The sequence below is a fragment of the Phascolarctos cinereus genome, unplaced genomic scaffold (assembly GCF_003287225.1).
Source record: "Phascolarctos cinereus isolate Bilbo 61053 unplaced genomic scaffold, phaCin_HiC Scaffold_4;HRSCAF=312, whole genome shotgun sequence".
NCBI classification, from domain to species: Eukaryota; Metazoa; Chordata; class Mammalia; order Diprotodontia; family Phascolarctidae; genus Phascolarctos; species Phascolarctos cinereus.
Window position 1 is genome coordinate 660,273,195 of NW_027555847.1, and position 24,517 is coordinate 660,297,711.

The 24,517-nt window shown below is 41.5% G+C and overlaps 1 protein-coding gene across 1 annotated transcript; it reads left to right on the forward strand.

The window, feature by feature from the left end:
• Positions 1–9,810: 9,810 nt before the first annotated feature.
• Positions 9,811–21,980, forward strand: LOC110214452 (surfeit locus protein 4-like). The gene is made up of 6 exons (XM_078151959.1): positions 9,811–9,981; positions 15,726–15,912; positions 16,114–16,190; positions 19,815–19,858; positions 20,621–20,807; positions 21,684–21,980. The coding sequence occupies exons 1-6, from the start codon at positions 9,928–9,930 to the stop codon at positions 21,948–21,950; spliced, it is 816 nt and encodes a 271-aa protein (XP_078008085.1). The 5' UTR covers positions 9,811–9,927; the 3' UTR covers positions 21,951–21,980.
• The last annotated feature ends 2,537 nt before the right edge of the window (positions 21,981–24,517 follow it).

Sequence of the window (24,517 nt, forward strand, 5' to 3'; positions counted from 1 at the left end):
CAGGCTTATCTTTTTAAAGGCCACCAGGAACTTGGCAATCAGAACCTATCCTGATTCCATCAGGGAAAGCCCCTTCATACTTTCTAAAGGGATAGCAGGGGATAGTTTACTTTAACATATTAACACTTTCTGTGATTATATCAGCTAAGTCAAATCAACAAGCATTTACCAAGCCTTCTCCTTCAGAGCCTGACTGACTTACCTACAGGGGCTGGTTGCTAAACGGGGAAATAATGGGGGGGGGGAGTCTTAATCCTAATTTAATAATTGGCTGTTATATAGCAAAATAATAATTTCTCTCAAAAGGCAAAAAAAGGTAATCCCTGATCTTCCCATTGTAATGCAAATAATTATGTACAAAAGAGATATAGACAGGATAAATTAGAGATAATCATAGAGGGAAGGCACTGGCATTAAGGCGGATCAAAAAAGGCTTCTTATAGAAAGAGGGATTTTAGCTGGACTTGGAGGAAAACAATGAAATCAGGAGATGGAGATGAGGAGGGAGAGAATTTTAGGCATGAGAGACAGTAAAAATGCATGGAGTTGGGAGATGAAATGTCTTCTGTGAGATACAGCACAAGGCTGGGAAGGGGAGCACACACACATACACACACACACACAGAGAGAGAGCTTTTAATTGTTAAATCCAAATGGCTTTTCTCATCCCTCATCTTTCTCTTCCTCTGCAGCTCTTGACACTGTTGACCATCTGATCTTCCTACATGCTTTCCCTTCCCTCAGCTTTCCTGACATTGTTCTCTTTTAGTTCTGCCTGTCTGACTATTCCTTCTTAGCCTCCTTTACTGGATCCTCTTCCATGCCCTGACTCCTAACTGTGGGGCCCTGTCCTCTTCTGGGCCCTCCTCTCTCTCTCTCTCTCTCTCTCTCTCTCTCTCTCTCTCTCTCTCTCTCTCTCTCTCTCTCTCTCTCTCTGTCTCTCTCTCTCTCTCTCTCTCTCTCTCTCTCTCTCTCTCTCTCTCTGTCGCTCTGTCTCTCTGTCTCTGTTGCTCTGTCTCTTTCTGTCTTTCTGTTTCTGTGTCTCTCTGTCTGTCTCTCTCTCTTATTGCATTGGCTTCCATGGGTCCAAGAGTTCAATTATTTCTTTGCAGATAGCAACTTGATCTATGGATCCAGTCTCTCCTGAGGTCCAATCCCACATCACCCACTCCATGTTAGAAAACTCCAACTCGATATCCCACAGATATCTCACACTTTGCATGGGCAAAATAGAAATCATTATCTTCTACTCAAGCCAAATCCCTCTTCCAAACTTACCCTTTTTTGTTGAAGATACCACCATTCTTCTAGTCATCCAGGTTAATGATCTCAGTATCATTCTCAACTATTCCCTCTCCCTCACCTCCAATATCCAATCAGCTGCCAAATCTTAATGATTTTGCCTTCACAATCCATCTCACAACCATCTACTCTCTCCTCAGTCAATACCCTAGCTCAAGCTGTCATCACAACCTCCATATCGGTTGTGGCATTTCACCATATGCACACACACCATTCACTGCCTTTGTTCTGATATCTGGAATGGACTCTCTCCTCACCTGCATTTCTTAGGCTCTCTACCTTCCTTCAAAGCTCAGCTCATGTGCCACCTCCTACGAAAGCCTTTCCTGATCCCCTAGTTTGTTAATGATCTCTCCCTCTTCAAATTATCATGTATGTTCTTACATAGCCCATCTTTGGAACCACCCCCACAGGGAACAGTAACTGGAGAAAGTTGGGGAAGGAACTAATTTGCTGACTGGGCTATTTACCCATCATTGTCAATTTTCAGTGTTGAGCCCTGACCTTGAAATGAAGGGTCTCGTGGGAAGAAAAAAAAGGAGAGAGAGAACACCAGGAGCCATGGAGGGGGGGGATGATGGAGACCTTTGTAATGTGTGAACTGAATCTTTGTTGCTTTCTTCCTCTCCAAGGAAAAGCTAAAGGTCTATGTGTGCTATTTACTCTCTCTTACTTCTTTGGGGTGTCTGGATACTCACAGAAGACTAGTATCTCTGATGTGAGGGGTGCTGAGCATGTTTCAGGGCTGCTTTTCACCTTTGGTGCCCACCTGATTTACCCAACTCTCACATGTGGCTCCAGTGGCTGTACCCTGGTAAACCATCTCAGCAGATGGGCTAAACCAGATTGAGGGTAAACTAGGGTTTTCAAACCATCAGTGAGTTGGGGGGGGTGTCTACGCCAAGCTTGTGAAGACTTCCCCAGGTAGAGCAGGCAGATGAGAACAGTTTCAACAGACATGAAGGCAGCTGAAGCAGGCACTGTGGAGTGCTTAAAGCTTGGTCAGACATTGAAGACACCAAAGTCATCCACTGCATCCCGAGCTATCACCAGTCATCTTAACTTTTATCTTGCCACTGTACTCCAATGACTCTGGAAGAGAGACTTTGCACAACTCTGCTTCACTTAAATCCAATTTATGTGCGAGTCAAAAGACATCGCCCATTCCATGCTTTGCAAATTTAGAGACATCACCACTCCATATGTTCACATGGACTATTCGTACCCCAACCTGGGGTAGAGCCTTCTGAGCTCATATTGTTCTGATCAGCCACAATAGGAAACACTGTACCTTGACCCCTAACATAGTGATGTCATTTTGGTCCTCTTCTAGCACGAAGGACAACAACCATACTCCCTCTTTCCATTTAACCCTACTAGGCTGTTTGAGAAGCAGCTGCATTTTGGAAGTGTTGTTTTTCTCCCAAATGATTACTTGCTTTCTTAAGTTGTTAACCCTGAAATAAAGTTTGTGGGTCAACAAAAGACAGCAAAATTCCCTCTTTCAGGGGGCAGCTAGGTGGTACAATGGATAGAGCACCGGCCCTGGATTCAGGAGGACCCGAGTTCAAATCCGGCCTCGGACACATAACACTTACTAGCTGTGTGACTCTAGGCATGCATCACTTAACCCCATTGCTTAGCCAAAAAACAAAAACAAAAACAAACCAAAAAAAAATTCCCTCTTTCAGAGATGAAAATTACATTTCTGCCCAGTAAGGTTAGGCTGGGAGCTGGATCTGCAGAGGTAATGAGACACAGCCAGTGCTATCTTCCACAAATCTTTCAAAAGTACCCAAAAGATAGAATCCTGCTTCTATTTACATTTCCTTAAGGGGGTAGCGGGGAAGCAAGCTATAGGGAAGAGAGAGGCTACTACTGCTTCAGCCTGAAGGCTTGAAGCAACCAACTTTTCCTCTTCTTTCCAAAAGAATAACCTCTACAGAAGAGTGGAAACTGTGAGTGGAGCAGACACAGTAGCTCAGCTACAAAGCACCAATTGGGCATATATGGTTACCATAGTGATGCTGCCATAGAAACTTAATGACTAACAGCTTCTGAATTCACTGACTGGTACTCCCCCTAGTGGTTAGACTTATTTGTTCAACTTTTGAATCTTGATGGAATGTAAACTCTTTAAGGATGCAGAATGTTTTGTACCACCAAAGCTTAAGACATTATTTTGCTCATAATAGGCCTTTTATAATAATAATAATTATAATAATTATAATAATAATAATAATAATAATAATAATAATAACATCTATGCATATACATAGCTTATATCAAATTGCTTACCTTCTTAGGGTGGGGAGAGGGAGGAAATTTGGAACTCAATTTGTTATTAAAAATGAACGTTAATGGAATGTTTCGCATGTATACATGTACACATGTATAACCTGTGTCAGAGTGCTTTCCTTCTCAATAGGGGGGAGAGGAAGGGAGAGAATTTGGGAATCAAAATTTGAAAAAAAGGATGTTGAAATTGTCTTTACATGTAATTAGAAAAAATAAAATACTATTAAAATAATAATAATATCTAGCATTTATATAGCTGCTTTAAGGTTTGCAAAGTGCTTTATAAATACTATATCATTTGATCCTCATAACAACTCTTGGAAGTAGGTACTATCACTATCCTCATTTTACAGATGAGGAAACTGAGGCTAAGAGAGCATAAGTAACTTGTCCAGGGTCTCACAGTTATTAGATGTCTGAGGCTGGATTTGAACTCAGAATTTCCTGACTCCAGGCCTGGCTCTATCCATTAAGCCACCTAGCTTCCCCTTTATAACTATTTATTGGATTAGATTGGAAGTTACCATCTGATCTACAGAAGAGAGCAGTTTCTTGTACTTTTCTTACGGGAAAAAATGAAAAAAATATTAGTACAGTCAGATAAATTCCCCAGGATGCTTGGGCCTGTGATGCTTAACATTTTTTATCAGTATCTTGGACAAAGATAAAGATAGCACATTTATCAAACTGGTTCCAAAAGATATTCTAAGTCATTTTTAAGCTAAGATTCCAACTCTCAATTCAAAAGGAACTGGTCAGGGAGGGGAGGTGGGGCTTTGCTTCTAGAGACTCATAAATTGGAAGCTGAATCCATATATGCTCCCTCTACAAGTAATTTTTGGGTTATGCCTCATCCGGAGATGGTAGGGGTTGTGAGTCTGCCCAGCCTGCAGAGATCTATCCTCCATGCAATTCTTCTTCCATCACCAGGGTTTCAGACCTATGAGATATCCTAGGCCTCTAGACATGGGCCAAATGACTCCATGCTTACTACATTGCAAAACTCTAGATGTAGTCCTAGATTGAAGTTAGGAGCCCTGATCTCTGATCATCTTATGTGCTGTTACTGTCAAATTCTCAGCTCCTGTTTCCCTTATCCTTGTGATCAAAAATCAGCCTCTGCTGAGACAAAAGTTCTCTCTCCTTCCTCTTACCTATTCACCTCAGCCTTACCACGGTCCTTCCATGGTCCATATCCTCCTCTCTTTTTCTGTTCTACCATGCTCTTCAGAACCCTAACAACCCCTATTGTTACAAAACTCCTCTTTAACTTGGAACTCTTCTCTTTATACTCTTTCCACGTTCAAGGGCCAACAAAAAACTGGCATTCCCAGAAGGTACTGCATCCCTAGTCATCCTCTCCAGCACTAGGCATTCTGCTCATGTCTCCCAAAGCAGGGTCACTGTGTGACCCTAGGCAAGTCATTTAACCTCTCAGCCTCAGTTTCTCCATATGTAAAATGGGGATAATAATAGCACCTACCTCACAGGGTTGTTAAGAGAAGTAAGCAGAGTCCTTGCCCTATACTAGCTGTTCCATTTTTAGCTTGCTCTCCCAAAGTATTCCAGACTGCTCTTTGCCACCATTACTCAACAATTGCTCTTAAATCAATCAATTAATATGCATTTATTAAGCACCTACTCTGTGCCAGGTGGGGGCCATCTCCACTTGTCCTAATCTATACAACTGTATACAAAGCAAGCTCTATCCACTATGCCATCTAGATGCCCTAATATAAGGGTAAGGGTATATTGAATCAATTAGTCCTATCTCAATTAATTTAATTAACAAGATAAGCCCTGATACCTTTATCAGGTGATAGAAAATACTGCTACTGAATCAATTACTGGCAAAAAAAAAAGCCAGCTGGAAGAAATCTTTGATTAATTCAGAAAATATGAAATAGGGTGATTCTGCACAAGAGGTTTATTGAGATTGACTAAAGAGATTTATTCACATCCTGTGTGTCTTATATAAAATAGCAAGCCAGTTTGGAACCTAGAATTCCAGTGTCTGGCCAGCAGCTCCATGCTCCTGAGAAAGAATTGTTTGAAGTATAAAGGAGAAAAGCTTCTGTCTCCCTCCCCACCCTGTCCTCCATTAGAGGATTTGGACTTCTCCTCAGCTGGATGATTTGCAGAAGTGTCTACAATGGGAGTCAAAGAGAAGGTAACTTCAGATCTCTACAAGGAACCCAACAGAAAACCACCCCATATTATGGTAAACTTCATAAGAACCTCATGAATCCAGAAAAAGGACTTTCCTAAAAAGGATTTTGAGGAGCCATCTATCACATGCTCTAAGATTGAAACCACTTCACCCTCCAGGGATGGGGAGTCTGACTGAATTCAAACTTCACAGAACAAATCTCCTTAATAAAAGGATTTGTTCTATAAAACTTGGATTCAGTCAAAGGGCTGCACTTGAGGACCTGGAGGGTCACATGTGGCCTGGAGGCCAAAGGTTCCCCACACTTGCTCTATACACATATGGGACAGGGTTTGAGAGTTCATCACAGTCTTTTAGAGAGATGTTCTGTACCAACTGTTCTTACCCTAACACTTTAGTAAATACCCATTTCTAAAAGCTAATTAAGTCTGGCTGACTAATTGATATCAACTAATAATCCTGGATAAAAGTAGCTGCTATTCTCTGGGACCCAACCTGCCAGTATGACCAAGGCCCTAGTAGCCCCAAAGTATATCCTGCACCAAGATTATCCTCTGGGCAATTACTCTTTCCCTCACAGCATCTGACATAGAGTGTCTGGGGCATTCAATAAATGTTTACTAAGTTAATGAATAATGATTTAGTTCATTCATTCTGTGGCTATAAGATATGAGCAGTAACCTGTAGGGCTATGAAGAAGGTATGAAATATATGGAAAAAGCCAACAGCTAGACCCACTGATGAAAGCTAAATTAAATGGTATTTTGTGATGACTGAGGGGCTAGAGAAGCTAAAGGTCACAATCCTACCACAGAGTCCATAATATTCATGTACAGTCCTGACAGTTTGTCCCAACATGAAGTGGTAAAAGGTAGAATAGGCCTTCTTTCCATATCATAACCCATCCAAATTATTCGAGACCTCTATGTTGTTATAGGAGGCAGCTAGGTGGCACAGTGGATAGGGCAGAAGCCCTGGAGTCAGGAAGACCTGAATTCAAATCCAGCCTCAAACATTTACTAGCCATGTGACCCTGGGCAAGCCACTCAACCCTATTTGCCTCAGTTTCCTCATCTGTAAAATGAGCTGGAAAAGAAAATGGCAAATCAGTCCAGAAAACCCCAAATGGGGTCACAAAGTGTCAGGACTAAAAACAACTGAACAACCAAAAATGTTGTCATAAGCTCAATTTACATAGCATGTCCCCAAAAGAAGTGTATCAAAACTGTTTCTGGGTTAATCATAACAAAGTGTTAAGAGTCCTAACAAAGAAACAACAGGGTAACATCGAGGAGTGTGCTGTAGCTAGCTCCAGCAGGCTTGGGAGAGTTCATTGTTAAAATTTCAGTGTGAGCATTTACACCTCAGATATTGGGCAAATTGCAAATCAGTTTTGATGATTGTCTAGATTTAAGAGAGTGATGGGGGGGCTAATAACTCAGATTAAACTTATGACCCACCCACAGGGAGTGCAAGGAGTGACATCCAATAAAAATATGAGAACAGAAAAAGCCGTTTCCAGAGGAGCTGTCTACGTGTGAGGACAGTGTAGGCAGTAAGTGGGTTTTTTTGTTTTTGTTCTACCCATCTTTGTATGATATTTGGTGTGGCATTTTTTTGGAGTCAGAATTTCTTTACCCATAAAATGGAAAGGTTAGACTATGTGATCTTCAAGGCCCCTCTCAGCTAGGAATGATCCTATCAAAATCAGCTTTCAAAGGTACAATGAGGGGTAGCTAGGTGGTGCAGTGGATAGAACACCAGCCCTGAAGTCAGGAGGACCTGAGTTCAAATCCAACCTCAGACCAAACACTTGATACTAACTGTGTGACCCTGGGAAAGTCACTCAACCCCACTTGCCTAAAAATAATAATAATAAAACGGGGGGGGAGGTACAGTGAGTTACAGCCTTTTAGGCTGTTTTGTACAATTTTGCTTTTGTTTTTCTCACAAGGTTCTAGGTGTGGGCCTGAGCCAGTAAGTAATCCCCAAAAGTGGCCTAGAGAATCATAAAATATCCAAGTTAGAAGGAATCTCCCAGCTATATAGTCCAACCATACCCTAAGAATCCTCACTCAGCTGACAAGTTGTCATCCAGTCTTTACCTAAAGCCCTCCAGTGAAAGGGATCCCACTACCTCTTGTGGAAGCCCATTCTACTTTGAGATGGCTTTAAGAGTTAGGAAGGTTTTCCTTATGCTCTCATTTTGCCCTAATAAAAAAGGGCTACATATTCTTCCTTAGAAGGCTGTATTTTAGTCTTTCTGAGCTAACAAAAACTCCCAAATAGCCTCAATAGTGCCCTGCCCCTTCCATCTTACCTCCTCATCTTCCTCCTTTCCTTATTTTCTCTTCACTCCTTTAATAAGTTTAGGGAATTGGTGGGAAGGGATACTCAACATTGCAGAGGCAGAGAAAAAACTGAACCCACTCCTTTTTTTTATTTCTCTCAAGTTTTATGGGATATTATACACTGGAGAAGACATACTTTAGTGGTTGTTGTTTCGGGCAGTTCCCGGGCTAGACATGTTTGTGCTGGGTCAGTTTTCTGCTTGCCCAGGAAAGGGGGGGGGAGGCTCTTGACCAAACCTTAGTTGGGCAAGAAAATTCCCATTCTTCCTAAGGAGGCAATGAAATTAAGTAGGAAAGGCCCTAGCCTGGAAGTCAGCAGAGCAGCTCTGCAAATTGATTTAAAGTCGTTTTCCTTTCCTGGACTTCAAATTTCTCATCTGTATAATAATGAGTTATTACTAGATTATCTCCAAGGTTCCTCCAGCTCTTCCTGGATTTAAGTATTTTGTCCCCATGAATGTGGGTGCTCCCCCCAGAGGTGCCAATCATAATCTGTTTAGTCTTCTCATTCTTTAAAAAAAAAAATTGTCCACATTTTTTCTATAAAGCCTTCCAGAGGAGCTACCCAAGTGCTACAGGCCTTCCTCTGGTACTTTCAGTATTTCATAGGTACCAGTACATATAGCTTTGGGGTCCCCCATTTCTTACTCCTCCCTTTTCCTGAATCCTCCTTCTCTTGTAATTGCAAACTGGGGAGAGAGAGAGGGTTCCCCAAGGCCTCTCCCCCTGCCCTAGGGACCATCTCCAGTCGTGCTAATCTATATCTGGGCACTGGACCCATATAGCTCTGGAGGAGAAAGTGAGGCTGGCAACCTTGCATAGCCTTCCCTCACTTAAATCCAAAGTCATGATATCATCTTCCTGATATCATGGTCCTCTTCCAGAACGAAGGACAAACGACAACAATCTCTCCAGGCTACCACTGCTAATGGGCTGGAATTGGAAAGGTCCATAAAAGTAAGCCAGGCTAGGCTCACTCTAGCAACAAGAACTGGTTCGTTCTGGGGCCTTGGCCTGATTCTGAGCAAAGGAAAGTCAGAAGGGCCTGAGGAGGACCTCTCATTCCAACAAGGGATTTTCCTCACTGCCTCAGTGACCACGGAATGCGCCCAGGAAGCTTGAGGGCGGGGAAGAGAGGAGGGAAGGAGATGCTTAAGAGCTGGGACCTCAAGAATTCTGGTCCAACACCAAGGCGAGTGATGATTGTCCTGGCATATCCTATCAGTGGGATATGGAGATTACAGATGATGTAACTGAAGCATTAACAAACGTGAAGGATATACATATAGTAGTAACTTAGTGTATTTGAAAATTTTAATTTGTATTTATGTCTTATACGCAAAAGAGATTATGAACTCTGACGCGTGCCGGTGCTGCATTGTATCCAAACTGTGCAGCTCCCCCAGCACCTCGAATAATGCTCTGCACACTGCGATTATATCCAATTTGTCCTTTATAAAGCTTATTTGTACATAGTTGTTTGCATGTCGTCTCTCCATTAGACTGTAAGCTTCTTGTAGGCAGGGGATTGTCTTTTGCCGTTTTTTTGTATCCCGAGCGTTAGCACTGTACCTGTCGCATAGACTTTTAATGGAGCCTCGTTGCTTGTTGACGAAGAACCAGTCGGTGCACTCCACCCCTCCCAAGATCTGGCACCCTACGCCCTCCTCCCGGGGTGAGCAAGCATCCTGTTCCCGCGTGCCTCCCTCTCGGTCTTTATAGGGTGATGGGGAAGCGTGCCCTGGGGGCCCTAAGGCTCACACCGTGAGAGAAGGGAGCAGTCAACAAGTAATAGGGATTCCGACCATGGAACCCAAAGGCTTCAACTTGATGGAAGCCGCGAAAGAGCTCTCGGACCAGGTGAGCGAGGTTACCATCTCCCAGATCACCCGCCCCTATTCCTGCGTCGCAGTGGTGCCTCCCAACCCCTTCCGCTGCCCGCCCCAAGCGGGGCTGCATTATACCACTCGCTCTTGCGAGCGCTGAGAGGGCAGGAGCGGTAAAGGGCGGGACTAGGTTTGTTCGCATATCTTTGGGGGCCAATTTAAAGGAAAAGTGGATGATTTAGGAAACATGGAGACTTTTCTGCACTAAAAGGGTGGGTGGTCTATTTTTTTCTGTTGTCGGATGGGTTGTATTTGAGGGGACTGCAGACAGCCCCTCTAGAGGCTAGCGGAGGGGCGGGAAAGACTGACAGTTGCTTGTGCCATGTGCGACCCTGGTGACTTTAAAAAAAATTGTAAACAAATTTTTTGGATTTGAAGTTGGCAGGAACCATCTAGTCTAATCCCTTCCGTATACATTTATCATTCAATAAACATTTATTGAGCGCCTGCTCTACGCCAGGCACTGTGCTAAGCCTGGGGATACAAAAGGAGCCAAAAGACAATCTCTGTCCTCAAAGAGCTTACACTCTAATAGGGGATCTAATGTGCAAATACATACAAAGCAAACTATAAACAGGATAAATAGGTGGTGAAATCGTGGGCCAAATGAGTTAAGAAAAGTGTCCAAGTTTACACCGGTAGGAAAGTAGGAAACGCGCCTTGGAAGGTGTAAGGGGCTTGAGTATATCCTCCTCCCCAATTTAAGTATGCACACCTAAAATTGTTGCGTTCTTTGATCTGTCCAATTTGACCTTTGCTTTAGCACTGAATTTTGAGGCAGAAGGCCTGGGTTTGAATACGACTCTGTCACTTACTAGGAATTTGAGCTTGGGTAATTAATTTTCCCTTCCTAGGCCTCTATTTCCTTTTTTTTATCTGGGTGAGGGGGGGTGGGGCAGGGAGGGAGGTAAGGAAATTAGATCGTTAAGGTTCCTTTGCAGTTCTAAAATCAATTATCCTAAGATAGTAAGAGCCGTCAGCATTTCATTTAGTCTTAATTTCATTTAGTCTTTAGTATTTTCAAGTGGTGCTAAGAAATTTTCCAATATCTTCTTAAATTTTTGTAATAAGAGTGCTTGCACCATCTAGCTTTCTGATTTCATGCCCTGTTCCATTTCTGGCGCTCTTAGCAACTGTTTTTACCTTTCTTTACATCACCAGCTCCTAGCACAAAGTTTGATAAATGCTTGTTGACTGACTTAAAAGAAAACAGCAGTTTAGTTGTTATTGGGTTTTTTTAACCTGCCAACTACAATATAGGCTATTTTGAGTAGTGCAAACAAGCATCTCTTTAATAATATTGAATCCCATGTATAATTCTTCATGATTACAACAAAGAAAGAGCTGATGAGACTTTAAAATGGAGATATGCCTCCACATTGAAATATATCCTTTCATTACTATTACCTGTGTGATTTGGGGCAAGTCACTAAAATTTTGTTTCTTCATCTGTAAGATGAGACTTGGATTAGATGTTATCCAAGGTTATTTCTAGGTCAGAATCTTATGATCCAATGTGCCAAATCCAAAGGGTCTGATATACTTTATTACTTAGTTCTTATTTCTACAGTGCTTTAAAGATTACAAAGTATATTCTTCATAATAACCCTGTGAGGTAGGTGATACAAACAAAACAAAACAAAACAAAAATAATTATTCCCTTTAAAGATGAAACTGAAGATCAGAGAGTTGATCTTCAACTCGCCAAAGTTGTCCAGAGTCCAGAATCACACAGCTAGTACGTAACAGAGACTCAAATTCAGGTCTTCTGACCCCAACCTCAGTATTCTTTCCAACCATGACTGTCCAGTTGGCATTATGATCCCAAAATTAATCCTTTTTAAAAATAGAAACTCACTGCTTATATTCAAAATCCACTCTCTCATGAGTCATAATCATCGATTTGGGTGTAGAGAACCTGGGATAACAGGTTGAGTAATAGCAGTAGAAACCAACTAGATGACCACTCATTACCAAGACAGATTCCAGTTGTACTACTTAAACTTGGGTAAATCACCACCCTTCTCTGGGTCTCAGTTTACCCATCTTTAAAATGAGGAGATTGGATTAAGTGATCTCTAAAATCTTTTCCAGTTCTAAATTCTATGATCCCGCAGATCATAAACCTTTTTTATTGCCGTTTTACAAGTAGATGCAAATATATACTAATTATTACCAGAAATTGAGGATCAGGAACTGTAATACATTGATCTAGGTTTGTTGCTGCTTTTGTCAGTCAACTAGCATTTACTACATAGCTACTATGTGCCAGGCACTGTACCAAGCACTGGGGTCACACAAAAAAAAGGCGAAAGACAAGCCCTGCTCTCAAGGAGTGTTGTCTTTAGCCAGAGAACTAAAGTCTCTCCAGGGCTGAGATAGGTGGCTTTTTGCATTCCATTGTCAAAATTAGTTGATCTGTTTTGGTTATTGGGGCATAATATGAGTAATGATAAGGGCTTGGAAATGGGAGTAATCCTGGAGCAGTTCCTTCATCATCCTGGGGCTTCAGTCATTTAACCTCTCTCATCTTTAAAAGAGGGATTTTATTGTTGTTGTTCAGGTTTGTCTGACTTCTTGTGACCCATCTGAGGTTTTCTTGACAAAGATACTGGAGTGATTTGCCATTTCCTTCTCCAGTTCACTTTACAGAAAAGGAAACTGAGGCAAATGAGGTTAAGTGACTTCCCCAGGGTCACACAGCTAGTAAATGTCTAAGGCTGGATTTGAACTTAGGTCTTCCTGACTTTTGGTTCAGAGCTCTATCCACTGAGCCACCTAGCTGCCCTAACGGAGGGAATTGCACCTACCATGTCGTAGGGTTGTTCTGAGAATCACATGAGATAACCTATAAAAATGAGATCCTTCCTCTGCAAAATGAAGGAACTGGACTAGGTAATCTTCTAGGGCCATCCCATCCACCTGTGACAGTCTATAAGTCTTTGACAAGGGGTTAGCTGCATTACTTGCCCAGTCTCACGTAGTTTGACTTCTGGGTGTCATTTCTTGGCTCTTGCTCTGCCTCCAGCCTCAGAAGCTGGCCCCACAAGCACTTCCTGTAGTGGCAGCTCTTCTCAAACTATTGTTACCATTCAGCTGTGCTCATTAATCCTAACTCTAACAAGTAGATTAGGGTGGTGGTGAGCACAGCAGCAGCTTGTTTGTAGGGAATTATGGTGTTTAAGCACAAGACATCCTGGTGATATATTTCATAGCCACATACATGGAAGGGAGAGGGGGAGCAGGACTTGTAGTTTTGCTGCTGTTGCCATGTTAAATGATTTGGAAACTTCTACAATTTACACCATACGAGATTTCGTACCACCTGTCCTTCGAGACGGCTTAGAAGCCACCTATTCCTGAAAACTTTCCTGTTTTCTTCCCCTCCTTCCCAACCACTATTGAAAACAATCATTTCTAGGGGCAGCTAGGTAGCATATCGGATAGAGCTCTGGCCTTAGAGTCAGGAGGACCTGAATTCAAATCTGGCCTCAGATACTTGACACTTAACTAGCTGTGTGACCCTGGGCAAATCACTTAACCCCAATCGCCTTGCCAAAATTAAAAAAGAAAATTATCATTTCTCCCTTGGATTTTACATAATGCTTATTATGTCTTTATCATGTTCTTTTCTGTCTTGTAGTCATTGTACAATTATTGCATATTCATTTGAATATATATGCCCTATTTCCCTTACTGAATCATAAGGACTATGAGAGAAAGGACCTCAATTTAATTACCTTTGTGTCTTCCCCAGTGCCAACAGTCCTTTGAATGGATTGGGCACTTAATCAATGACAGCAGAATCCAGGAATGAAAAAAAAAGATGCATTTAAATTCACTAATTCAGTTAGATATTTATTGATTACTATACTGTGTGAAGTGTCCTGTGCTAAGCACTGCTACTGATGCAGAAATGAAGTCTATGTAGTTCTTGCCTTTAAGAAGGCTTATACCTTCTTAGGAAAAGTAAGACCACTAATAATCTTTGTTTTTCCATTTTTTTATTCAGTCATTTCAATCATGATCGACCCTTCCTGACCCCATTTGGGGTTTTCTTGGCAAAGATACTGGCAGGTTTGCCATTTCCTTCTCCAGCTCTGAAATCCAGTTGTTGTTATTCAGTCATGTATGAGTTTTTGTGACCCTATTTGGAGTTAGCTAGCACTTATATAGTGTTAAGGTTCAAAAAGAGCTCTTTACAAATGTTAGCTCATTTGACCCTCACAACTACTCTGGGAGTTGGTAGGTGCTACCCCCTTTGTATAAATGACAAAAGTTGGTTAAGTGACTGGCCTAGGGTCACACAGATAACCAGTTTCTGGGGCTCGATTTATATTCAGATCTTTCTAACCCCAAATCTTGCCTTCTATCCACCGCACTACCTAGCTTTGGTATTGACTTCCCTGACACCAACATATAAACTATATAGCTGCCTCCAGCAGATGCATGACTAGAGTGCAAAGCAGAATATGATGAATGCCATGAGAGAACAAGAAAATACCACAGGGGTTCATCATTGGGGGCCATTACAATGAGTTGGGATGGGGAAGGCACCATAAATGAGGGAGGATTTGAGCTGGGCTAGAAGGACTGGTAGGATTTTGACAGGCAGTGATGGGGGAGAGAAGGGACACAGTCTAAGTAGAGACAACTAAACCATAAGCTATTATATGAGCACAGTGATGTTCTTTCAAGAAGTTTTACAATAGCTTAGAGGCAGCAGGGTGGCTCAGTGGCTATAGCACTGGGCCAGGAGTCAGGAAGACCTACATTCAAATGTGACTTCAGACACTTACTAGCTGTGTGACCCTGGACAAATCCTATAACATCCATTTGCCTTAGTTACCTCATCTGTAAAATGGAGATAATAGTAATTCCTATTCCCTTGGGGTTGTTTTGAGGTTCAAATAAGATATTTTGTAAAGGCTTTGCCAAACTTAAAGCTACACAAATACTAATTATTGTTTTATTTTGTTACTACTCTCTAGCATCAACGTCTCTTTAAGAGGCCTTTTAAAGACCTAGTCTGTAGAAGTTTTAGAAGAACAGAATCCAAAGTAGGAATTCCAGGGTTCTGTTCCCTAAGGAATCTTAAGAATAAGGAAACAATAATAATGATGATCATGGTGATAGCTAACATTTATATAGTGCTTACTATGTGCCAGGCACTGTGCTAAGCACTTCAAAATTATTATCTCATTTGATCCTCACAACAACCCTGGAAAATAGGTACTATTATTCCCATTTTATAGATGGGGAAACTGAGGCTACATGACTTCGAGCTTCCATGACTTGCCCAAGGCCACACAAGTAGTATAAGGTAGGATTTGCAATCAGGTCCTCCTGACTCCAAGCCCAGTGCTCTATCCACTGGGCCACTAGCCACTTCAAACTTGGAGGTAATATCCCTAGGTCTGCAGCCTCCTGGCCATGGCACCTTTGAATTAGCCATCTTGTATCAGTTTCTCTACCAGTACACTAAGGTGCTAGAGCCAGGATGCCCGAAGAGGAGCATACAAAGTGTTCTAAGAATCCAGAGAGATAATGCCCTGCCTCCCCCCACCCCCACCCCAAACTGGTCTAAGAATTTATGAATGAAGCTACTTTTGAAGGCATTATCTGATACTAGTATCTTAGAGACATCTCCCTGTTCCCTACCCCTCAACTCTGCATTTTCTGCCTCCTTATTTTCCTTTTGACCCTTGTATTTACCAGTTCCTTCGCCTAACAAAGAGATTCCTGCCTCATCTGGCTCGCCTCTGTCTGATCAGCACCTTCCTAGAGGATGGCATTCATACCTGGTGGCAGTGGAATGAACAAAAGGAGTCCGTTAAGATGTCCTGGGTTAGAAGCTCTTTCCTGGCATTAATTTTTGGAATGATTAATACTTTTGGGCAACTGGGTAAGACTTCTTGCTAACCCAGGCCTCGTCTCAGTGGAGAAAGGTTCCTGGAAGTTGGAGACAGAAAAGTGAGTGGGTCAGTATGTGGGTAAAAGTCTCAGTGGACACATCTTAGGGAGGAGGGGGATGGGCTGAGGAAATGGAGGGAGGAGAGTGAATGCTATCACTCCCAAAACAGGTTCTTCATTCTTTCTATTACAGTGGGATGTGTGTTGATTTTGATCCAGAAGTGCGTTCCTTATGCCTGTTTTGTGCTATTTGGAATCATTTTCACGCAGGTAAGTTAATAGGCAATTGTCTCAGTAAAGATCTCCAAGGAGACTGATATACTTGGAGTAAAAATAGCCTGGGTTCAAGTCCCAGTTCTGCCACTAACTACACTCTTTGTGACTTTGGTCAAGTCACTTCCATTCTCTGAACCTTGGTTTTATCCTCTGTGAAATGAGGGCTTTGGACTGAGGCCTTACCCCCACCAGTTTAAAATCATATGAAACCTATGATGTTGCTGAAAATATTGGCCACCTCACCTAAGCAGACTTTCCTTGCAATGTCTGAGAAACTGACCTTTGTTTAGCAATGTACTTTGCAGTCAAAAGCTGCTTGCCTGACCTTTCTGCTTGCAGAATATTTGCATTACAAATATTGACTTCCCTGACACCAACATATTCTTAGCATAGAAGCTGGCAGGTCCCTTGAGCTGCTTCCAAGAGTCTCTTCCTATATCTCAAAGGTCACCGGAACCTTTCAAGCAACAGTTTAATGGAAAGAACAGACTTTGAGTCAGAAAAGTTTGGGTCCCTGTTTTGCTATTTACCATAATCTAGGAAAGTCCCTTCCTCCATCCAGACCTCGGTTTCCTCATCTGTAAAATGAGAACATTGGATTAGTTGGCTTATAAGGGCTCTTCCAAATTGAGATCCTGAGATCTCCTGGATATACAAAGTATTCCTCTTTTCCTTTCCATGTTTATAAACATCAGTGAATTCAGACGACAGAAGAGCCACATTCCAAAGCTGCCGTTCATCCCAAAGAGTCATATCTGAAGATTCAAGAAGAATAAGGGCCAGTAGGACAAGAGTCCGGCTCTTCTTGTGTCTTCTATTCCCTGCCCCTCAACTCCAGCCATTAAAGGTACTGCTGACTATGCTGGCTTGTTCAGAGCTGGTTCAGAGCATCACAAGAGATAAGGATACTAGCGCAAATATAGAAACCACTTCCCCTTTGGATAAGTGGTCAAAGGAGAGGAGCAAACAATCTTCAAAAGAAGAATCACAAACTATTAACAACTACAAGACAGAATGTTCCAAATCGCTAAAAGAAACGTGAATCAAAACAACTCTGCGGTTTCACCTCACACTCAACAAAATTGGCAAAGATGATAAAAGGTAATGTGAGAGGGCCTGCAGGATGACAGGTTCTCTAATACATCCACTAAGGCTTCTCCGTAGCGCAGTGGATAGAGTTCCAATGGACCTAGAATCAAGAAGACCTGAGTTCAAACTCAGCCTCAGATGCTTCTTAGCTGTAAAGGCTTACACACTTGCCCTAAACAAGTCACTTAAGCTCCATCTGCCATGAATGGAAAATCCACAGGTATTTTATTAATGGGGACGCTAGGTGGCTCAATTGATAGATCACTGGCCTTAGAGTGAGGAAGACCTGGCTTTAAATCTGGCCTCAGACACTTACTAGCTGTGTCACTTTGGGCAATTCACTTACCTGTGTCTGCCTCAGTTTCCTTATCTGTAAAATAAGGACAATAATAGCACCTACCTCCCATGGTTGTTGTGAGGATAAAATGAGATATTTATAAAGCACTTAGCAAACCTTAAAATGCTATGTAAATACAAGCTATTATTATTATCACATACAATTGGTGTAACTTGGAATTGGTCTGCCTATTCAAGAAAACGATTTTGGAAAATCTTTGGGAAAAATCAGCAACCCACACCTTTTGACCCACAAAATCCATTGGTAGAGCATATATACCAAGGAAGTCAAAGATGGAAAGAGTTTGCATTTATCTACAGAAGCACTTTTCATGGTAGCAAAATACTGAGAACAAACTATGTGCCCATCAGCTGGGAAGCAGTTAAACAAATTGAGGTATGTCAATATAATCCTCAAGATTATTTTAAGGAATTCAAAGATTTGAAAAGATTTTACATAGGAAAGATTTATAAGGTTGATACTAAACAAAGAAAGCAAAACAATATATACAATGACTACTAAATAATGCCCCTAAAATGAAGTCAAACGCTATATAATTGTAATAACCAGTCTTGGCTTTGGAGGCAAGATGAGGAAATGCACCTTCCTCCTTTCTAGAGAGGTGGAGGCTATGGGTGCAAAATACTGCATATACAGTCAGATGTAGTCATTGTGTCAGTTGGTTTCATTTAACCATTTTTCTGTTACAAAGCTAGAGTTGGGCACGAGGAGAATGTTTCCATATCTGGAAATTACTGTGATGTTAAAAAAAAAAAGATTGCCAATAAAACATTTAATTTAAAAAAGAAGAAGCAACGAGGATTTGGTGAATAAAACATCACCACTGAACCAAGAAAGCAGAATTGAAGAGCTCCTTTCCCTGTATCTTCTTTGCTCTTGCCAAGGTACTAACAGACCTCACCTTCTCCTTTCACCCATATCCCTGTTTAATAACTCATTGCCAAGACTTAAGAAAACCACAGGCAGTTGGTAATGAAACATGCTGCTTTGTCCCCATAACAAAGAGATGGTGGACAGCAGGTGCAGTGCCTGCCCGGTTGGTCGATTTATTTGGAGTAAAACAAATTTCTTATTTTTCTTTTATTTATGTCATTTATCCTTTATTTTATATTTTAAAATATTTTATTTTATTTATTTTTCTTCATTACAGAAGAGGTTCTGTTGAGGATGCAGAGACACTGAGACGTGATGGTACATTTTTTTTAAGCATCAATAAAACATTAAAAAAAGAAAAAGAAAGAAAAAGAAAACTGATACTTTGTGACCAATCTGAAAAAAGATAACTGATTCTTTGTGTCCAATCAGAAAAAGAAAACTATACTTTGTGACCAATCAGAAAAAGAAAATATGCATTGTATCCAATCAGAAAAAGATAACAATGCTTTGTGTCCAGTTGGAAAAAGGAAATTTGATTCTTTGTGTCCAATCAGAAGAAGAAAACCTATGCTTTGTGACCAATCAAAAACAGTATGGGTATCTTATGCCTCCAAACCTAATCTTAAGATTCCAGGAATAGTAAGATCATACTTCCCTTCCTAGAGCACCCAGTACATCGACCAACATCATATCTCATCAGTTAAGTGGCAGAGGATTGATTCATCTGGTTCCCAAGAGACCCTCTTCACTTTAAAGCCCTTAGAACCTTCAAATGAATGGCAGCATCTTAAGTAAAATCGTGTTGCTGTGATGGTGAGCAGAAGCACTTGAATTGATTGGAGCTCCCCAGGCTAAAGATATCTTGACATCCTCTCTTCCTGCTGCAAGGCCATAAGGCATTGGGATGGTGTCTGGCTGGCCTCACAGATCCCCTCTTATCAATAAAAGGGGAGGATTTCCCCTTCTCTTACTTTTCTTAGGCCCCCTCTTAATTCTTCTGCCTTGTTGCTTAACAAGTATTTGTCCAAATGAATTGTATTAAGGGAAGGAAATGAATTGAATTATTGTACACATTACAATTCGACAATTAGTGGGATAAAAACCCCTCCAAGCTTCCCATGGTCCCTCACAGGCAGCATGTGAATGAGTAATTGTGAACAGATGCTCTTTTTGTTTTGTTTTGTTTTGCTTTTTAAAGTCCATTCTTTATTAGAGGATTTTTGTAAAGGATGGTCACACATAGCCAGTGTTGAGTGGGAATCTGTTCTTGAATTAATTTTTCCCTCTTTTTGTAGGTCATGGCCTATGGCCTTTTGTGGAACCTCAGATTCCTGATGAGGTAAGTGAGATTAACTGTTGGGGATTGTCTAGCACGCTCAGGGCTGCCATGGGTGAATCAGTCATGGAAGAGCAGAAGGCCTGGCCTTTGGGGAGTGGAGCCAGAAGGGAGGGACAAAGCAGTTATTGCATGGATAGCCTGAGCCTGGGCATACTTAATGTGATGCTCCTTTCACCAGAAGGTGGCCATGTGTATGGATGCACAATGGACTTTCCCTAGGGACCATTGCAAAACTGGGCATTTTCCAGCCTCTGGGTGATCACTTCTAGCTCGAGAAGGGGAACAAATTGGGGTTTGGGTCATATATGCCTTTCCTGTCTCTGTCATCACAATTTCAAGAGCAGCTCCGGAAAGCAGCTTTCACACTCAGTTTAACAAATATCTATTGAGCTCCCAACAACAACAAAAAGATTTTAAAGCCCATCGAGCCCGATCCGATTATTTTACAGATGAGGAAACTAAGGTTTAAAAAGATTTCATAGCACCAAATAGTCACCTTTTTCCTGAACAACGAAAATAAATAGAAACATTTTCCAACATCTACCCACTCTTAAACTGGAGGTGTTTGGATGGCCAAGAAAGAATGTGTCTACTCAACTGCCCTGTCTGAGATCAGGAATAAGGCCAGTGTGGAACTTTCTACCAAGGATTTACTTAATTTTGTTGAACATTTTCATTTGTCGCGTGTTTCTACTTTGCTGGATTTGAGCTGCATGACATCTTGCTCTCCTTTTTTCCCCTTCTGCTCCCTTGTTTTCCTAGGAATATTGCTTTGGGTGGTGGTCTGCTGTTCCTCTTAGCAGAGAACCAGGGAGAAGTGAAGTCCATGTTTGCTGGTGTCCCCACCTTGGATTGCACCTCTCCCCATCGGTACATTCAGCTGGGAGGAAGGGTTCTTCTCCTCCTCATGTTCGTATCACTCCTACACTTTGAAGTTAGCATGTTTACTGTAAGTGACTTGCAGATTTCTCTTTCATTCCCCTTTCCTTGACCATTTATCCATTTTTTTTCAACATTTCAGAGCCTTGTCCTATCCCCATAGTAGTCAAACAGGCTTCTGTTTCACCCTTGTCCCTTTGATTTTTCCAATTACTTCCCTTCTCCTGACACATTGCTATTATTTATTTCACTTTTTAGTTCAGCTCATCCCTTTTGTCTGTCTACATATATTAGCAAAACAGACATATAGAGAAGTCCATTAGGGCTTTAAGATTTGGGGGGAGGCCTGTTCAGAAGACTGATCAGAAGGATTTGCCTCCTGTTCCCAACATGGCCAATGCCCCTCACCATGATAAGGGAGATTGGCCAGTAGCTCACCCATACTTAAATTAACCCAACTGCCAGCTTAATACAAGTTATGTTACAACCCTCATAAATGTATCACCCTCATATCCTCTGAAGAACACACTACAGGCTATTAAGGCCTGTAGCCCATGTTCTTTGGTCTTGTTTATTTCAGGCCATAGATATTTATGGGGGCCATGTAGATTTGGGCCATTTAACACCATAGCCCATTGAGTCTTTCCAGTTATATGGCTTCTTTCATTATCCTATGGGGCTGATCTGTCTCAGAACTAGCAATATATTCTAAAATCAACCAATTAGTTGTGCAATCAGAGCACTGTTCTGTGAATCTATTTCTCTTCTCTATTTCAGTCACCCACAATTTCATTAGAAGTGTCACTGTCTTCTGTGAATTTGGGAAATAAAGCCAAAGGCAATGCCATCTTTTAAGTAGGCTTAGCTTTAGGAGGGTGGGGATACACTCAAGGAGTCATTAGGCTGATTATGTTTCTTTCATGTCCCTTCCTATCTTGCTGCTTAGATCTTCCAAGATGTCTTCAACATGGTTCTCATTATCCTGGTAGCCACTGGGTTCAAAACAAAACTTGCTGCCCTCACTCTTGTGATCCGGCTTCTCCTTATCAACCTGTTAGAGAACCCATTTTGGACCATCCCTGCCAACAGGCCCCTCCATGATTTTATGAAGTATGACTTTTTCCACACCATGTCGATAATGGGAGGCCTTCTCTTGGTAGTAGCCTTTGGACCTGGAGGATTTTCAATGGATAAACACAAGAAGAAGTGGTAAATATCACAGCAAAATAATGAGTAATAAAAGAGATGGGTCTATTGCATTTTTTACTTTTAACTCCTTTCTTGGGGAGCAGAGGAGAGTGTGGCCCCCTATATACTCATACGTCTTCCAAACATCTCTTACAACTGTCTGCTGCCTCAGCAGAGCAGTTTTTGTTTCTTTCCCTGGGCTAGACAGAGATGCGTATAAAGTGGATATCTGGGAGTCGTTCTGCGTTGAGATGATTCTTGAACACATATGGGAACAGATGAGATCATCAAAGAGAGGGTCTAGAGACAGAAGAGAAGAGGACCCAGGACAAAATCTTCCCCTTGAGGAAGATTCTACAATATGGATGATGATTCAGTAAAGGAGTAATCTGGCCCTTTACCATCTTATGCTGGGACTTTATTGAAGAAATTTTGTTAATTCCATGGTATTGTGAGAGCTCTATGTACTCACATGGGCCACAGGGAGATGTTCAGTCTTCATTCCACTTTGTGAACCTAAAAGAACTGATAGTACCATAGGCACCCAAATTATGTGTTATCAGGATTGGGTATATATCCATTGCGGCTATCATTTTCCTTGTTTTCTATGGAACTCTATGTCTGGGGACCTCCTTTTTGGCTAACTTGGTAGAATCCAGTCCCTATTGGTCACAGAGCTATTATGGTGGTCCCTTTCTGGAGATCAATTTGAAAACATTAAGCCTGCATATATGCCTATGTCCTTCAGTACCAATTAACTTATTTTACAGGGCTCTGCAGCAACTCAGGACTTTCCCCCTCCCTTATCCCCCATAAAGCTTTCCTTCGTAGTTACTTATCACCAACCTGTCCAGACTTAGGTTGCCATCATTTTCATTTGCATAAGTCACATTGGCTGTTGTTAGTCACCTGTTATTAGCCATTGAACAGAACAAAGTATCCCATGCACAGCAGATCCACAGCTGCCTCATTATCCATGAAAGCTCCAGTAAGTTGGCTTTTGTTCTGACCTCTGCTCTGCCCAAATGGAAGGACTTCAAGGAACCTATGGGAATAAAGCAGCTTCTCATGGGAAAAGGTGGGAGAAGAGGCATCAGAGGTCTGTGGACCCAAGGGCTTTTCTGGATGGATTCAGTTATCAAAGTGTGTTTTTGAACAGTTTACTAGAATCGGATTCCCTTTGAAAGCAGCATAAAGAGATCCAAAGGAAATTCAGCTAAAGAAACTAGGCCAGGAGTTTTCTATGTTGCTTAGCACATAGTAGTGCTATGTGCCTAGTATGTAGTGGGCACTTTATAAATCCTAGTTGACTGTGTAAAATAGGTGTTGCATATATGTGTGTATGTTTATATTCACACCACCTCAGGTTTATATAAGCCTGTTTTGTATAAGCCAACTATCAACAAAGGCAGAGTCTCTGGCTTATTGGCAGGAAGATCTAACCATTCAGTATCAAAAACCTATATTTAGTATGCTATCTAGATGCAGTAAACATGTTGACATTCACTTTTGCTCAATATTTCCTGTATTAGGTGATCTTGTCTCTGAAAAAGATTAATAGGCAAATATAGAGGGTTAAAAATGGCTAGTCATACATCACAAACAGGCAAGTTTAGAGGAAAGACAGTTTTAGGAGGGGAAATGATGAGATCCATTTTAGACATAGAGAGCTTAATAATAGCTAGCATTTATAATGCTTAACACAGTGCCTATATACAGTAGGTGCTTAGTAAACTTTAAGGATTGAAAAGCACTTTACAAGTATTATTTCACTTTATCCTCACAACAACCTTAGGAGATAAGTGATGTTATGATCTCCATTTTACAGTTGAGGAAACTGAGGCAGACAGAAGTTAAGTAACTTGTCCAAGGTCAAACAACTAGGACCTGAGGTCAGATTTGAACTCAGGTCTTCCTGACTCTGGGTCTAGCACTACATTCACTTGCACCATGAGAGGAAACAGCCAGCAGATGGAAGAAACTGAAGATGAAGATGAGGGAATCATTGTTGAAGGAAATGGGAGGGGATGGAGGGCATGGGCAGAGGGATTCATTTTGGCAAGGAAAAGGTCCACAGGAGGAAAGAATGGATGAAGATGAAGAGGACTCTCATGACAGATGACTTCAATTTTTTTCAGTAAAATAGAAATTGAGGACATTTACTGAGAGGGAAAGGGGAGGCATTGAGAGACAGAGATAAAGTCTGGAACAGCTCCTGAGAGAAGGATATACAAGTTTTACCACGCCACAGCAAAGATCAAGTGAAGATTAGATGACTTTGGGTGACACCCTGTTAACAGGGTGAGACATAGATGATCTCCAAACATGGAATTTGTATTTGATCCAGTCAGAAGCACATGAGTAGGAGCAGAGAAGGAAGACAGTGACAGTGATTCAGGCCTGAGAATTAATGTGGAATGAATGGTAACAGAACAGGTGGTCAAGGGAGCCAAGGCTGGAAGAAACAAAATTTGGCCAAGATCACTTTAGACATGATTAGATATGTAAGTTAAGAGAGAGTGAGTAGTGAATGATAACACTGTGGTTAAGAACCTGGATGATTGGAAAGATGATAGTCCCTCAACAGCAATA

Excerpts from the sequence above, each read along its gene's own strand:
- LOC110214452 (XM_078151959.1), top strand. The coding sequence starts at position 9,928 with ATGGAACCCAAAGGCTTCAACTTGATGGAAGCCGCGAAAGAGCTCTCG. Across the intron at positions 9,982-15,725 it reads CGAAAGAGCTCTCGGACCAG|TTCCTTCGCCTAACAAAGAG; the intron begins GTGAGCGAGGTT and ends TGTATTTACCAG. Across the intron at positions 15,913-16,113 it reads TAATACTTTTGGGCAACTGG|TGGGATGTGTGTTGATTTTG; the intron begins GTAAGACTTCTT and ends TTTCTATTACAG.